The sequence below is a fragment of the Camelus dromedarius genome, chromosome 20 (assembly GCF_036321535.1).
Source record: "Camelus dromedarius isolate mCamDro1 chromosome 20, mCamDro1.pat, whole genome shotgun sequence".
NCBI classification, from domain to species: domain Eukaryota; kingdom Metazoa; phylum Chordata; class Mammalia; order Artiodactyla; family Camelidae; genus Camelus; species Camelus dromedarius.
Genome location: NC_087455.1, coordinates 29435540 through 29453329, shown reverse-complemented (window position 1 = coordinate 29453329; position 17790 = coordinate 29435540). Strand labels below are relative to the sequence as shown.

At 47.1% G+C, this 17790-nt stretch overlaps 1 protein-coding gene across 7 annotated transcripts in view; it reads right to left on the bottom strand.

Annotated features, from left to right (window-relative positions):
* Positions 1-2709: 2709 nt before the first annotated feature.
* The window catches only part of NCALD (neurocalcin delta), a 364376-nt gene continuing 349295 nt past the window's right edge, over positions 2710-17790 (bottom strand). For all 7 annotated transcript variants that reach the window (XM_064476919.1, XM_031439409.2, XM_031439412.2 and 4 more), the window contains 2 exons: positions 7673-7778; positions 2710-5380 (listed from right to left, as the gene is read on the bottom strand). In XM_064476919.1, the coding sequence (XP_064332989.1) occupies positions 5283-5380; positions 7673-7778 (204 nt within the window). In that variant the 3' untranslated portion in view covers positions 2710-5282. The remainder of the gene's footprint in view (positions 5381-7672; positions 7779-17790) is intronic.

Below are 17790 nucleotides of genomic sequence, written 5' to 3'. Positions count from 1 at the left end.
TGAGCAGCCCTGCAGAGTGAGGCCTCAGGGTGAATGCTGGTATGGATCCAGAGGTTGCAGCAGGGGCCTGTAAAGCAGCTGTGCTTCCAGCAGCAGATTCTTGTCAGGGAAGATCCAAACTGGGCACCTCTGTGGTCATCACAGCCAACCCCCTTCTGAAAAGATCTCCAATAGATTCACTGAGGCTCTACTTTTATATGTAAACATTCCCCGAATGAGTCTTCTGGTCTACCTCCATGGTATGACACACTGTTTGTCCTCAGGATCCTTCATCCCTACGCTTCTCTGCTAATCAGGTACACAGGTTAATTTTGGAGACAAAGAAATTCTAGGGAACACAGTGGGGGCCTCTGATTGGCCAGAAGCAGCAAAAGAGAAGAAAAGGATGTTGAAAGGGCACTAAAGGCAAAGGTCACCTACTTGTTCCCTGGGTTGCACACCTGTCTCACAGCCCTCAGTATAAGACCTTGATTTCTGCTCTGCCATCAGGCATTGGTGTAAGCTATTTTGTAATTGTCTTCAAGGTTCTGGACAGAACTCACCAGCTGATCTGTGAGCTTGGCCTGCTACTTTTTCACTAATAAATCCTAACCACCACCCTCTCCCAGCTTCTCCTGAACATAAACACACTTCCAAGACTACAGTGCTTGGTACCGTGTTGGAGCACCACTGAATGTTCAATACGAGCCCAGTGAAGCGCTTAAATACTGGTATTGGAAAGATACGTTTTGAGAGAGAGAGAGAGAGTTTGTCCATCTGTCTGTCTACATGTGTATGGCGTACTGGTGGCAGAACTGTTAGTATCTGATAAGGGTCGGCAGGCTGAGCTGCCCTCAAGTTTGAAATCTTTTCACCATCTCTTTTAAGAGAACTATTAAAATGGAGTGCAAAATTTGTAGATGCTGACAGGCATATGCAGAACAGATAAACAAGATTATACTGTATAGCACAGGGAAATATATACAAGATCTTGTGGTAGCTCACAGAGAAAAAAATGTGACAATGAATATATGTATGTTCATGTATAACTGCAAAATTGTGCTCTACACTGGAATTTGACACAACATTGTTAAATGACTATAACTCAGTAAAAAAAAAAAAAAATGCTATGCACTTCCTGGAATAATGCAGAGGCAAGAAGTCACCAAATTAGCCTCCCTGAGGCCCTGACCCCTCTTGCTGCCCTAGTGGGCAGTGTGCCTTAGCGCCACACTGTGCAATGTTCTCAGCATGATGGTTGTTTGCATCCCCAGGGATGTCTGGGATCATGCGTGGCACATTGATACCCAGTGCAGCAAGTGCCCAGGAGCGGTCTTAGTTCTGGACACGTGGCCATCATTCTAGTGTAGAGAAGCCTGTTTGACATGAACATACCATTGGTCATACCCTTGGCCTGGACTTTTTTCACTCTGTCACCATCTTTCTATTTTTGGTGGATTTGACTGACACTCTACTGCCCTGGCAAATACAGGGCTCAATGTTCTTTCTCTTGTTTCTTCAGCCTCCTTAAAAAACAGAAAATTTTCAGGAGAGTGTGAGCATACTCCTGACACAGATAAGAGAGGCATCTCCATTTCTTCCAAAGAAAGCTCTTGTGATCTCCTCCCTGCCGTGACTGGAGCCTCCTCCTCACCTGGCCTGTGCCTCCAGAGCCTGACTAGGCTGATCAGGGGGTCCAGTTAGGTTGGTGTGTCTTAGGGCCAGTACCCTAAAAATAAGAGCCTCAGGCTCGAAAATTTGTTGGAAAATAACAGGTTGGTCTCCAACAGGTGTGTGAGTGCAGGCTCCTGGTCAGGTTGGAGGGTCCCAGCCACCTTCTCACCATCATGGCCATGACTGACATGGGGTCACTCATGCTCAATTCTCATGGGCATCAGGGCCATTGCCAGTCCATAGAAAGCAAGTGTGTGAAGTACAAAAAGCCTCTTCTCCAGGCCAACTGAGCTCCTACATGAGGTCTAGTTGGCCCATGAGACACCTACTAGAGCTGACCTTCAGCCCCTTTCTCCCGCATCGATGGCCTCTGTGCTGTAGGCAGGACCAATGACAGCAGCAACAAGCAAACACCTAGGTCTGAACTGGCTTTGAGGCTGTGGCCTTTGAGGCTTTTCTATCGACTCTTCTCCAGACTGAGAGGCCCAGAGAGGGGGAGGAGGATGCTAATTCCCAGTGAGGAGGAAGCTGCCTCAGTTTCTTCTTCCACTGCACCTCAGGCTGAGACTGAGTTTGCAGCATCGGTCGTGAGGAAGGAGAGAAGGTGAAAAGAAAGTGAAGGCCATGAGTGGGGGAAGTGAGGAAGCCCACGTGTAGAGCAAGGAAGCTTTGGGGCAGGACCTTGAGCCCAGCAGCCCCTCCCATCCCCTCCTTCACAAAGCCTGTTTCCTTGCATCTCTATGGCAGAAACCATACCCAGGAGGAGGCCAGCATAGCATCTGGGCCCTCACCCAGGCACAGATGCAGCTGCAGCCGCAGTTTGGGCAAGGAACCCTCATGTCCCAGACAATCATATTAAAAAATTAACATTCTTGAATGCCAAGCTAGATGACACAATCAACTCAACTAGGACCCACTCCACAGGAAGGGGTTTATATATAAAATTAAATATACTGTGGAAGGTGCCCTCGGGGCACATCGATGGGATGGGATGGCACCCTTAGCACCCCTTCCCCACCCTAAACAAGGGTAAGAACAGTTGACCACACTGTTGCATCCTTCAAGTCATAAGCCACTTTATTCCAGTCCCTTGAACAGCACAGGCTGGCTTGATTTCAGACAGAACGGACTCCATTTCCAGAGGTCCCTCAACACAGCAATGACAATGAACAGCCCAGCACAGGAGTGACGTAAGCCTTCAGGCATTCAGCCTTCTGGGTGCTGCAGAGTCCTGTGGCCACACTCGAGCGCACTGGGTTAGACATACAAAGGCCTTCTTGGGAAGGAAAAGAATGAGAAAAACAACCCTCAAGAAAATACAGACAGGGTCAATGGCAGGCCAGGCAAGGACGATTTTCCATCTATCCCTGGTGTGTCGGTGTTCGTTAGCCATGCGTCTGCTCTGGTTTTTTAACAGCTGGAGACACGCTTCCCTGCTGCTCACTCCCTAGATCTAGGCTCTAGGGAACAAAGTGAGTCTGGATCAATAAGATGTCATGACCGAGGGCAGAGCCCCGGCTGGCTTTCCCCAACATTAACTGACTCCACCATCTAAGCACTAAAGGGAGAACGAGGTCTTTACTCAAGAGCACGAGAAAGTGGGGCGCGTCTCCTGAACGCTTCCCGCAGAGGTGCCGGCTTCCTGGCCACTCTGCACGCCATGCCTTGGGCGGACGCTCTGTTTTTCAAAATGAGATTTTGCCACTTGGCCCATGGGGAAACTCGGCAAGTCTCACAGTCTGGAACCACTATGAGAAACTGACACTCAGAGGATGATGAAGATTATTTTACTGAGTCCAGGTCTCAAAATTTCACCCTGCAAATTTGGTTCACTTTGGTCAACCGTACAAATTTGGAATTTTCTATCAGTTAAAATGGACTGCAGTGATACATAGGAATCTGGAGGTTGGAATGGACACGGTGTCATTTTCTTCATGGTTATGAGCTTCTCCTTCTGCGGTTCATGGTCCATGGGAAGTAGCTTGGCAGCAGACAGACCCAGTGGGGACCCCTCTGCCTTCCCTTGAGACAGGTTCTCCCCATGTACATCCTATAGTGTTTGGGCTTCCCCATGCCTAGTGCTTGTGAAAATATGACTTACCTGTGGCCAGCAACTTTTATTCTTACCTTCCAATTCAAATTAGGGTGTATGAGGTCATCAGACCACACAACAACTCAAATTTGTGTTATCACTTCTGGAAATAGAAATCTGCATTCAAAGAACACGATGATGGAAATACTTTTGGATTCCTCATAGATGGCCTTGGAAATCACAGACACACTTCAAGATGAACCAGATGACTGCTCAACCTCTGACTCTTTTAAGGGCCTCTAGGAGCATGGAAAAGTCAACATTCCAGCTATGGCTTCCTAACCATACAGGTGGACTCGAGCACTGGGAAGTCCTGAGCGTTTATGCTCTTTGGAGGAGGGGGAGTGTCTACAGAATATTGATCTGCTCAGAAAAGCACCACACCTCCAATCCAATACTATCAATCAGCTGTTGGGCTGGGAGGGCGAACCATCACCTCACATCTCTAATAAATATGAAGCTTCTGGTGCTCCAACTGACATGTCCGACTTAAACCTGCCCCACTTAAGTTCTCTAGGCACTACCACTGGAAAAGCATTCAAAATTCAGGCTGGGCCCTAGTCGTGGTTACTTTGTACTCTTCTGGAATATATAAAATATATATACCTGTTGATTGGTGCATTTGTGCAAAGACGGATATGACCTGAAAACAAGACATAGACATTCTTTATAATTGGCTTACTTCACAATAAGCTACTGCAGTCTTCTGTAATAAGATTGTATTAGTGCTCACTAAACATGCATTTCATTTAAACAAGGCAAAACACTTAATTTGGTCAGCAATACCCAATATTTTATATACAATAATCTTTTTTTTTTTTAAACCACAATAGTAGGCAACAAGATGGATCTGGTTTGGGAATAGAAGTTACCATTTGCTTTTAATTTCCAAAGACACTCATCTTAGTTCAACTAGTGTAAACCTGGGAAGAAATGGCTGAGCCATCTTTTTCCTCTATTAATTGACCTTAAAATGTTCACAGCTTAGAAACTACAGCCTGCTGGGGAGAGAGTGGGGTGGGCCTCTAGGGGGATCCCCCAGGTCCCTTTAAGAGCCTGGCCCCAGAGGATTCTTCATCCTTGGGGAATCCAGCATCTTCCCTAGGGCATGTGTGACTCCAGACCCAGGTGGGGAGTTTTGTTTTTCAAACAAGCCCCTCAAGCTTGCACTAGAATCACTGGACTGGATTGGTTTTCCCTTGGCTTGCCTCCCCGAGTCTTCACTTTTAGAACACAGACTCTCGAATCAAAGGAAAAATAATAACAATGAAACATCTTCAGAACAACGAACACCACAAAGTCTGTGCGTGACAGCACTGTCCATGCTCTCCACAAGCGAGCGGGGGCTGCAGACACTCCCACGAAGCGTCCATGACAAAAGAAGCTGAAGGCGGCATGGAGAAAGGTGCATCCGACCACACGGGGAACAGCATCACCGTCAATATTGTTTGGCAAAAAAAAAAAAAAAAAAAAAAAAAGTTGTAAAGAAAAATCCAAAAGGAACACAAGCAGCTCTACCGTTCGTGGGACGCCGGGCTTAGAACTGGCCGGCGCTGCTGGGGTCGCACTGCAGGAGGCGCACTATGGACGGGTCGCTCTTGGCCCCTCGGATGAATTCTTCCAGGGAGAGTTTTCCTAGAAAGTAAGAGGACCGGTGAGCGGTGGCTGCCGGCAGCTGCACGATCGTACAGTCTTCCCGCAGCACCTTGCGGCAGCAGCGGCTCGCCTCCTCCCGCCTTCTCCCGCCGTGTGAGACCCACCGTGTGTCTTTCCGGGCGGAGACCCCGGGGCAGGGTCTGGTACAGCAGCGCACCGCCGCCCCCCGGGCACAGCACACGGCGTCCCGGGAGCTCACAGTGTGCCCGGCCCTGGCGTTGCGGGTCGGGGTGCTGGGTGGCCCTAACTAATATGGTACCTGCCCTCGTGGCCCTTCCAGCTGCAGGCGCCCTGGGGGGCTCCTTTGGGTCACTCGGGTAGGTTTGCTGGAAGAGTCCCTCACCCAGCATGTGGGCAGAGGGGCCAGAACAGACATCCAGGGGAAGGGTTCCTTCTTTTGGACGAGGTGTGAGAACAGCTGTCCTTCCATCTGAGGTAAGGGGGATAGAGAGGGATGTGCTCCAAGCAGAGGGCACCTGCTGGGTCCCTCCTGTAAATCTGGGCACTTTCTTCCTACCCTGAAGGGCTGGAGGAGGGAGAATGCCTGGGATTCCACTCCTACCTCGTGTCCTTGTGCTTCCTGCCTAAGCCAGAGTTGGTTTTAAATTCCCTTCTAGAAATTTCCTCATGCTGGTCGGGAGGCAAAGCTCCTCCCCCTTCCCTGGCATGGTGGGCAAACCCTGCATTTGGCATCTACATCTGCTCACTGGCTCCCACTAACCACCTGCGTGCGTCGGGGCTGGCTCCCAGACTGGGGGCCAGATTCTTCTCTCCAAGCCAGCGGCCAGGGGTTAGATGCAAAGAACTCCTACCAAGAAGAGTCTGATGGCAGGAGATTCCAGATGAGGCCTCTATTCCGGCGCCCCACCTTGGGGTCCAGAAGCCCTGAGTGGAAGCACCAAGTGTCCTGGTTGGGCAGAGTCTGACCCCTTGCAGACTTAAAGCCCCTCCCTGTATGGTTCCCACTCTTTTTTTTTTTTTTAACCCAAGGTTTTCCCTTAGGAAAGTACAGGGCTTTCACAGGCAGGGCCCAGTGACCCCAGTGCGGCCAAGTCCCAGCGGGCAGGCTCTGATCTCTCCCAGTGGGGGTTTCATCGTGCGGTGTCTGGGTCTTCTCCCTTCCTTCACACCTGTTCTAAAGAGGATGCAGGCCTGGGCAGGATACAAGTCTACCTGCGCTCTTCTGGAGCATCAGCAAATTATGCAGTTTAATGTTAGCAAGTTTATTAGTCCATTAAAAGAATACAGTTTATTTAGTCTTTGCAAAACAAACTATTCGCTGTGACTCAAGGCACAAAAAGAAATGGGATGTAATGGCACCTTTGTCAAGGAACAAAACAAACAGACTGGCCTGTACCCTGCAAACCCGGATACTCTAGCAGCTGGTGCCCCAGAGGGCACAGGGATAGAAACGGAGGCTCACTCTGCAACAAAGCCTTCCGTCGGGGGTATACCGGTGCATCCACTCATCACTGACAAGAATTGCTGGGGAAGCCCAGCAGAACAGGGGAGCCAGAAATAACAGCAAGAGCAACAGATGACTGGGGCTTATTATGGGCTGGGCTCTGTGTGAACACTTTAAACTCAGGTATTACGTCTCCATAGGGCTGCCAGGATTGGCAAATAAAATACAGAATGCCCAGTTAACTTTCAATTTCAAATAAACAATTTCTTCAGTATGTCCTAAATATTGCATAGGGCATACTTACATTAAAAATTCATTTGTTATTTATCAAAAAGTCAAAGTTAATTGGGCCTCCTGTGTTCTATCTGGCAATCCAACATCTAAAACCCACTGTTCTTGAGCTTGAAATCCATCCCTCCTTTCATTTTGGCTTGCTCTGCATCCCCTTGTTGGGTTTGAATTGTGGGTGGCTCCCTCAGAGTGGAACCTGCTGGCCACCTAAGCCCCCAGCAGCTGAGGAGCCCTGCTTGGCTCCAGGAAACCCGACACTTTGGAGCATGTGCAGGAGACCCCAACAAAACCCCTTGGACAGGCTGAGAGGAAGGCTACCAGGGTCAGGATGGACACCAAGCCCCTCCCCACTTTCTGACTAGCTGGCCTGCAGGATCCAGCCTGCTGTGGACCACGCTGGTCCTCCTCCATCCTCCTCTGGCAGGTAACATGCAGGATGAGCCACTTTCACAAAGGGCCTTGAGCCAGGTCCTCACGGTCTGTATCTTGTCCTCGAGTGGCATCTCCCAGTGGCACACCCCAGCCCCTCCAGCAGCCCCCACTCTGAGCAAAGCAAAGCAGCCATGGCCTCCTACCATCTCTGTTGGTGTCCATCTGGCGGAAGATCTTTTCTGTCCTCTTCTCTGGGGTTGACTCATCTTCAGGCATTTTCATTACGGAGGAAACCATCTTATAGATCGCCTGGGGACAGAAGCAGTACCGTGGTAAGATGGACACATGCTTTGGTTTGGCACACAATTAAGCCCCCCAAATTCAGGGGTGAAAAGCACGCCGCCCCTTCACACAGAGAGCCAGCTCGGTTCCTGCCAATCTGCTTTAAAAAGAGACACGCAGTTGCTGGTGAGAGCAGCCAGGCCAGCGGAGCTTGTCCAGCGCTAAGACCCTTCAGGAAAAACAGCTGACAGGGAGATCCACTCGACCCCCAGTGTCTAACTTTAATGTGCATGTGAATCCCCTGGGAATCTTGTGAAAATACGGAATCTGACTGAGAAGGGTGGGCTGGGGAGATGGGGAGCTTGAGACACTGCATTTCAAACGAGGTCCTTGTGTGTTGCTGCCGCTGTTCTGACGTCCCTGCTCTCGGGCTATAGACGACATTCCTCAGGACAGAGAGGTAGGTCGGTCTACGTGGTCTCTCCCTGCATCCCTCAAGGATGATAAACACTGACCTCAGTAAGGGCCTGCCCTCCTCTTCTCCCAGACAGACATTACCAATCCATCCCAGTGCTCTTTCCCCTTGTATGTGGCAGTCATTTTGCATTCCTTCTCAACAAGCTGTCAGGTGTCCCCAAGATGGGAACAATCTGCCATCTAAGTTCGGGATTAGGTAAGTCTACAGTCTTAGGCTTGAGAGCAACTGAGTACATCTGAAATCTGATGGGCAAAAGAGGATTCCACTGAAAAGGTTTTGTAAGTGGTACTAAAACTATCTCCCCTACCGCCTGTGGACCCCCCATGGTATTCATAGTAAAGGCCTGGAAGGACTCGGTTGTCAAATGCTGTTTTTATTTTGGAAGAATAATGTAAAGTCATTGTTTTCATCCCCAGTCCATGGTTTTGCTACTCAGTTTTAACCCCTAGACAGAGTTTTAGAAAAAGTAGATTTTGCCAGAAGGTGGGCAGAGAGCTCTGGGAAGTTCTGGAGTTTGGAAAAGAAGGGCAGGCAGTGGAGGGGAAGGAGCCTCCAAAGGGGAAATGCAGGAGCCAACGGGCTGCAAAAAGAGATAGTGGCTGAACTTCTCTGCTGTACAGACTTGCTCAGGATCAATCTTGTCTCAATCCCTAAAGTGTTCTGGAGAAATGCAGGTAAATATTATGATCTCAGGAGATAAGACAGGCATGAAGAGTGGACTCACCCAGTATGCTGACCCTTGGGCTGATCCCGCCCCATTGGGACCCCTCAGGCCAGGCCCCCTGAGTCTGACTTTAACCCACCCAAAGCCCTCACTGAATTGTAGTGAATCTTTCTGGGAGGAGGGCCAGCTGGGAGTCCTGGCCCCGCCTGGGGGGATGGGTGTCCCTGGGTAAGGAAGCTTGACCACAGTCAGCTTTCCCAAGAGACATTCACTGAAGTGTGTTCCAGAGGTGAGGGGCAGGCCATGCTCTGGCTTCCTCCTCGTCCCCCATTGCTGTCCCCTAGCCCAGGTCCACCTGCCATCTGTGCTGGGGTTAGAGTGCCACGTGCCAAGCCAGTGGGGACCTGACTCCTTGGTGGGGCTACAAGAGGCTGTAGAGGTAGAGACTGTTTTACAAATGGGGAAACAGAGGTGCTGGGCTTCCAGGGCCAGGCGACTATTTAGAATCAGGAGTAGAAAGCAGGGGTCTCTCCACACCAGCTGGGTCTTGAGGTCCTGGTGCCCTCTGCTCAGGTTTCTTTGCTCTTGCATGGAAGTTTTTCTGTAATTCTTAATCCAAAGAGGAATCGGTGACACTAACCGATGAACACACATACACACACACACACACACCCACCCACCCCAGATGTCAGACTTACACAGTCTAAATATTTTGTGAATTTGTAAGCTCAGGAATCTTAGAACAACGAGAAAACAGTGTCCGGAAATCAGCCCCCGACTAGACCACCAGCACATCTCTTTAGAGGTGCAAGAGATGACACATTTCAGGAGCTGTAGAGCGGATATGGGCGGGGCATCTATGGGCACATAATAAGTTGGCTTTTTGCTGGGTCTTAAGGATGCTGTGTAATCAAGCTTCCTTCCAAGTCTGTTCTGGCCTCAGTAAGGTCCCAGTGTAGCAAGTAAACCCACCAGACTGGAACACTTCTTGGAGCTCTCAGTCTCTAAGAGTTGAAGCTCATGAAATTCTCCTTCTTTGCATTCTGAAGGGAAGTCAACTGTATAATAATCTAGAGATTTTTCTCTTACTACTCTGGTTGAACCAATGAGTGAAAGAGTAAAAAGCCAGATGAATGTGTGATAGAAAACAAGGCTCTCACACCCAAAAGAAAGTCTTCAAGAATTTAGTCTTTAGCTGTTAGGCTAAAGGAATTGGGTGGGAGCAGAGAAATGAGGACAGTTCACACAAAAACAAAAACAAAACAAAAATGAAGGAGGCAGGGTGCCCTTATGTGAGTGTATTTGCAAACGAGGCTGCTGGGATTGTGCAGGAGGTGCATGGCTGAGTGTGCTGTGGGGTTGAGGAGGGAGTGAAGGCACGTTTAAGAGGCTAACGTTTCCGGATGGCTGTCATAGCACTCAGACGAGATTTTTTTTTAAATGTGCATCAGCTCACAGAAAGGGATTAGTGGATTATTCACAAAACCAGGTCTAGGACATGGGTGAGCAAAGAAGAGAGGTGACAAGTCCTAGAGGTCCCAAGAGTGAGTAAGTGGGTGACAGCCTTGCAAAACCTCGCTGGGGAATGTGTCCCTCTGCCCCTCTTCCACGGCACCAACAGCCCAGCACTGGCTGTTGTTAGGACTTCAAAGTCTAGGCGGCCACAGCGCGGGGAGGGAACAGACACAGCCCCAGACAGAATCTGAAACAAGTCATGCCTTTTCTTAGCTCCAGCTTCCCCTCACCCCCTCAATTTAATGGGATTAAGCCATTAAGAGGCCAGGCTACTTCCCTACTTTATTTTTAGCAATGTCAATGAGAGACCCAGCAGGGACATCCTGTTTTTAATTAAACTTGAAGAGCCCTATTCTTGTCTCTGGGTAAATATGTCTATGGGACACCCAGGAGCCCAGCTGTGCTCTGCCCTGTGCAGACTTAGAACAGTGCCATCCATGGCCAGGGGTCTTACTAGCCTCCTCATGGCCTCTGTGTGTGTGTGTGTATGTGTGTGTTTCTTTTTCCCTCTGAATGAACCACCTCTAGGGATGCTGGAAAGGAAGGACTTGTATCTGAAACGATTAGAAGTTGGGGGATTAACTGAGGGCAGGCACAATTCCAAGAGCTAAAGTTCAGTCTTCTCTCTGAAGGAAACCAGACTGACTTTTCATCAGATGATGCAGGGTTTCTAACAGGACACACCAGGCCCCAGGACAACCCGCCAAGGGCAAAGGAAGTGAGGCAGTTCAAGGTTGTTTTAGACTATGCATAGAGAGCAGCCCCCTGCCTGGGAGGCTACATCACGCCAGGAAGGGCGGGAGAGACAGGCCCTGAGGACCCCTCTTGGAAACACTTTTAAAATGGGATCAGTGTCTATGTATCTAGAATGGCACAAGCATTTTCCTATTCAGAGATAGAGGGATACACTGAGTAACTTCCACAACCTTCTACCAAAGTTCTGGAGCTGCCTTCACAGACGGGGGGAGGCCGAGGGGAGAATATGGGGCCTACGCCTTTTTTCAACCAAAGCAGCTCCATTCTTCTATTAGGTTTCATGTAAGATTTTACTTGAAAAAACTAGCTCATTTTTGCCCAGTCCCATTCCCCCAACTTTTATATGTGTGTGTGTTTCTAAGTAGTCCTACCATCCATCCTGTAATTAAGTCAAAGACATCTTCGGTACCTCTCTCCCGTCTATCTCCACATCCAGGCAGTTGACTAGACCTATCAAATCTGTATCCTTAATAGTTTCCTAAATTTATCATTCTTGCACATCCCTCCTGCCACCGTCTTGTTTCAAGTCAGTGGTGGTGCCCATCATTTTTAGATACGGGTGACGAATTTTTTTTTCAGTCTTATGTAAAGTGCTCTGCAAATGCTGCTTCAAAAAACCTCTTGCAAAGATCCCATTTACTTTCCTAAACAGACATTCTGGAGCTGCTGTGTTTTAGGACTTCACATTTGAGGGGGGGAGGTGAGTAATACAGAGTTTAGTTCTGGAATGTCTGACTGAGGTACCAGTGCAGTGTCTTAGTGGAGAAGTCCAGTAACAGCTGGACAGAGTAGAGGTGAAGATCTGGAAGTGATGTGTTTCTTCATCCATAAAACATTGTTAATAAAGCTGTTTCAAGGTTGAAATGAGATAATGCACGTGTACAAGGTTGACTAGTGTCAGGCAAAAATTCATGTCCACCCAGTACCTATGAACGGGACCTTATTTGGAAATAGGGTCTTCACAGATGTAATCAAGTTAAAATGAGATCATACTGGATTGGGGTGGGCCCTAATCCAATGATGTGTCTTTATAAGAAGAAGGAAATTTGGACACAGACACAAGGGAAAATGTCATGTGGCGACTGGACAGATGCAGCTGCAGTCTGAAAACCACCAAAGCTCGCCAGCCATCACCAGAAGCCAGGACAGAGGCATGGAGCAGACTCCCCGCCAGGAGTCTCTGGAATGGAACCAGCCATGCCCACGCCTTGGTTTTGGATTTCTGGCTTCCGGAACTGTGATGGGAAAAATTTCTGTTGTTTGAAACTGCCGAGTTTATGGTAATTTGTTACAGCAACCTAGGAAACTAATACAGCGCAGAAAACACTTAACACAACGCCTGGCCCATGACAAGCACTGAGAAGAGGGGACTTCCCGGAGGGAGCGAAAGGAAAAGAGAGTGAGGCTGCAATGCTGCTGGGGAATATCCACGTTTAGGGAATGGAAGGAGGAAGGAGTCCACAAAGGGCTCCTGGAGGGCACGGCGGAGAGGGGCCTTTGGGTGGCGGCGCTCACTCATGGCGCCAGATGCGTAACTCAAACTCTATAATGTGCCTTGTCATTTTAAGATTAATCTCCTCATAAGAAAGGGATAAGCCAGACACAGCTGATAGCAAACACTCAGGTTAGTTCTTAGAGAAAGTCACTAGCCTAAGCAACTGCTGTAAGGAATTTTCTCCAGGAAAGAAACTGAAGTTGGATTCCAGAGTGACATCTGTGGGCCACACTCATCCTGGAGAATTAGGCAAGAGTTTGGAGCTGAATTCCCAGAGGCCATGTCAAGATGGACTAGAAGCTCTCACCCCCACGCCTTTTTTCCCCCCACAATCAGAAGAGCACAGTGTTTCAGATCTCAAATTAAAAGTGACAGTATCTCTGGCACCAATTTAGAAAGATTTGGAAGAAAAAAAATGCTACTCCAGACGTGGTTCTAGAAAGAATGTAACAAAGTCTTTCTGGTCCTGATTTTGATCATTTGTGGCACAAATGCTCACAAGCTGGTTGGCTGAATTGGTCACAGTGGTGCTCTGGAGACAAGGTCAGGTTAATTTGTGCATCTGTTTGGTGTTTGTGGACAGCCAACCTTGGCATGGCCAGCACCATAAGCTCCCTTCCTCTTGCTTCATCTGGTTGCTGTATACATACTTATGCCTTATTCTGATGAGTGAATCAGAAAAAAAATTCCCATACAGCTAAAAGAAACCAAAAAAATACAACCTTTTATGATGGGCTGTCAGTATAAGCCCAACCTCCTTTCTTTAGGTTTCATTCATTCAAAAGGTACGACAATGTAGACTAAGGGTGATAGGAAGTTCGAACTGCTCATCAAAAGTTCCAATTAACCTTGAAGCACAACTAGGAGGGGGATCTGATTCTAAGACAACACTTATTTGAACACCAAGTATTTTCAAAGCAATCATTAACATCCAAGTGATGAGTATGCTAATTAGAAATTATTCCAACCTGGTCATTAAAGTGAGTTCCCTGAGAACTGCTAAGGCTGACACTGAGTTAGCTCAGATATTCCTTTCAGGAAAATCTCACTGGAATTTGAGAACAAATTCAGACAGGCCATCCTCCCAACAGTCCCAGTGCACAAAGGGCACCTCTGGGCTCAGGTCAACAGTTCGGACTTGGGGAATTCCTGGTGCCAACCACATTCTCTCTTGGAAAGGTGATCTTTCTGTTACCTGAATCCTGTGTGCTTCAGAGCAGCCCAGAAGTTTTAGCTTATTCCCAGCTGGGCTGGTGTTAGGTAGAAAAGACAACAGCTGAATAAGACTGGGAACTCCCAAAATTATCAGTACACAAATATCTCTTCTGTGAATTCCACCAGTCAGCGGTCTTGTTGGGTTACCTCCCTTTGTTTTGTGAACATATAGTTTATAACTAGGTGTATGTAATGTAAAACCTAATGGAAGATTCGATTACCTTGTCCTTTGAATGGAAAATGACCTCCCTTTATTTTGCAGGGAAACATCCCGTCCCAGCTCTGGGAACGCTGTAGGATAACAGCAGCCTGCATTTACTGAGTGATGCCCCTTGAGAGGCACTGTTCTAGGTGCTCGACTTGTAATAACCGTTTAAGTCTTACAATTACTCATGAGGCAGGTGCTGCGATTAGTTCCAGTTCACAAATTATGAGAACAATGCACAGAAAGGTTAAATTACTTCCTTGATGAAGAGAAGGTAAAGAAGATGGGAAAACGAGAGGTAAGGGGATACGAACCGCTTCGCCCAAGACGCCACCTCTCACACGCCAAACCTTCCCTTGGCCTCCTCTTCATCTTTGTTTTGGATACAGGTGGTCAATTTTTGTCAAAGCTTGTGATTTTCACTCAATCATATGAGTAAAGAACGCAGCTTATGTACTCCTACCCGAGGACAGTCCTGTAGTTAAAAACGTGTTCTTTCAAGGGTCCTAGTTACTTTCAAGAGAACAGAAAGGGGGCCAGTTTCCCTCCACGTTCTTCCTGCATTCTTCCCTGGGAGTGCTGTGGTCCTGCTGCTGGACCCCTAAGTTTATGTTCCCTCGTCCCCGAGACCCCAGAGGGCACCCAAGCATTCATGGTTCGGTGGGCAATGCCACTCACGTGCTCACTGGCCCCTTCCTCAGACACGGCCTGTGCTGGGCTGGGTGTGGGTGCTCAGACCTGCCTCTGGCTGGGCTGAGGGACAGGGAACTGTGCAGGGCAGGAAGGATTGTCCTTCCTCTTGCAGTGGGGGGCTGACACTGGCCCCTCTGGTGAGGATCTGCTATAACAAGAGAAAGGTCAGAGTTGTGATCTGGCTTAAGACTTGTGAGAGGTGGGTTTGAAGCAATAATAAAATACTGGGCTTAAATCATGTTCCTAAGTTTGTCACTTAAAAAAACAAACACATGAATGTGAAGACATTCGTCTGAGACTCTAAAAATAATCTGCATATGGTTTTGCTTATTCACCCAGATGCTGATATAGCATAAAATGATTTTTTTTTTAAAAAAGAAACATAACTGCAGTTTGATATATGTAGTAGACTGAATAATGGCCCTCCAAAGATGTGCATGTCATAATCCCTGAAACCTGTGAATATGTTACCTTACATAGTAAAAGGGACTTTGCAGATATGATTAAGTCAAGGATCTTGAGATGGGGGGTAATTCTGAGTTATCTGGGTGGTCCCAGTATACTCACAGTGTACTCACATAAGCAGAAGAGAGAAGCAGAGTGAGACACCCAGAGGAATGACAGCGTGAGAAGAACTCAATCCACTGTTGCTGGCTTTGAAGATGGATAAAAAGAGCTACAAGCCAAGGAATGTTCCAGAAAGTAGGAAACAGATTTTTCCCCTAAAAAATCTCCAGAAGGAAAACAAGCTGTGGACACTTTGGTTTTAGCCCAGTGAAACTGATTTCAGACCTCTGACCACCAGAACTGTAAGATAATAAATTTGTGTTGTTTTAAGTGCTCAGTTTATAGCATTTTGTTACAGCAGCAAGAGGAAACTAATACAGTGTATTTCAGCATTACACAGTCCACGGTAGAGTCCTTCCTACCAATGTCAGGAAAAACAAAAGGATTCCAGCTTGTTACCACCAATGATATTCTGTGGATACAAAAATTAAACCATAGGAAGCAACGCTAGGTAAGAAAAACTAGAAAATTTATGGAGTCCTACCCTGCATTTGTTGTCAAGTCTCACTGTAAACGTGCTTGGACTCCAGTCTTCACCCTGACCAGTTATTACCATTTGTAGGTGAACATCATGAACTTGCATTTTGCATTAAATGTCTTCAATTTCTGAGTCTTGGAGGGACAGGCATTCAGCCAAGAGTTTATGTGCTGACCCTTGTAATCAAGCTGCAGTTTGACTCACTTTAACAAATACAGCCTTAATTTATGTGTGCTTCTGCCAGCCCAGAGCTCGCCTCCATCTCATCACTTTCTAACTGTTATCTTCCCAGGCACAAAGCAGACACCTAACAGACAGTGACTCCTCTGAAGTAATTGTAGCATGTAGCAGATAAGCGTTTTCCTAAGTGGTGCTAACCAGTTAGAATCGAAAAAAGAGAAACCCCACAGAGGCACACAGCTTCTTGGCACAGTGACGAGGCCTGGAGTGTGGACTTCCAAAGAAGAGGGGGTTGATGAAAGGAAAAGAAATCGAGTCGTAAGTTTAGTAACATCCTACAGCAAATTCCTGATCATCCAGAATCACCGAAAAGCGGGGATTAGCATAAGAATGAGACAGAATACATGAATTGTCCGTTTGCAAAGTAGCAGAATAGAATAAAATAGCCCCTAATAGGAAAATGGTTCTAAATTTAATTTAGTCTCACTGACAATTTGGAAGGTGCCTCAGGGTGCTGCAAGATTTCCTCTCTCCGGTCATGAATATTAACCATCGGGGTGCAGTGCTGTAGAAAACAAGGTAGGAACCTTGAGCCTTCCATCTGCAGGCATCTTAAAGAACCCCGAGTCTATAAGCTTTATTAAGGAATCTGTGCCCTTCCAGTTATAACCTGAAAACTGACTGTGGACCTGCGAGTGGACAGAGCTGTGTCGTAGTCAAGAAAGTGCCTTGTTAAGGTGAACGCATCTTCATTCTGGGGATCAATTTTTACATCTGGTGCTGAACCTGGAGCGAGTCAGCAAGGGCTCAGCACCTTCGGCACATTCTCGGCAACGTTTCACTCTCCCTTGCAAACTGGATGCCACAGCACAGGAACGTGTCTGTTTTCCTCCCTGTGCTGTTTATTCCCAGCTACTTAGTGGGTGCTTAACCACCGGTGCGGAAGCAGTATGTGAATGATTCTTGATTTCCATAAACCCACGTAATCGGGACAGTCCTCCACGCCTGAGGATCTACATCTTTCAAAACTGGCCATCACACCTGGACTAGGGGTAGCCAGGAGCACTATGCAAAAGGAATATACCCATCCCTTTCTCTGCAGTGAGGCCGAGGAACAAAGGGGCAGTGCACAGCACCCCCAGATAAAAAGGAGAGATAAAAGAAAACTAATTAAAATGAAAAACCACCTTTTAAATCTTCATGTGTAAAGATTCAGAACAACTCAAGAAGTGCAAAGATAGAGGGCACCCTTGGCTCACTTCAGGGGTACATTTGGAAAAACAATTTGGCAGACTCCATCAAGAGCCTTAGAAATAAATGCTCATTCCTTTTGGCCCAGTAACTGCACTTCTGGGAATCCATTCTAAGGAAATAATCCTAAATATAGAAAAAGCTTCATGCACAAGAATTACGTGTTTGTTATTTCATTTTAAATGTTACAGTATTATGTATAATAACAAAGACTGGAAACAACCTAAATACCCAATAATAAGGGGCAATTAGGTAAATTATGATATGTTGTATGACTATTATGCAGTCATTAAAATATCTGTGTTGAATGTTTCAGTAGCATGAGAAATGCTTGTTTGTTAAGTGAAAATGGCAAGACACAAAATTTCGTATACATTATGAAATCAATTAGATATTTTTAAGTGCATGGAAATAGGACCAGGAGGATATATTACAAAATTATTAGCAGTGATTCCCTTTGTGGGTGAACTGAAGAATTTGTCTATTTTTCTTTTATTTTTTTCTATAGTCCCCACATTTTTTTGTAGATATTATATTTTTCA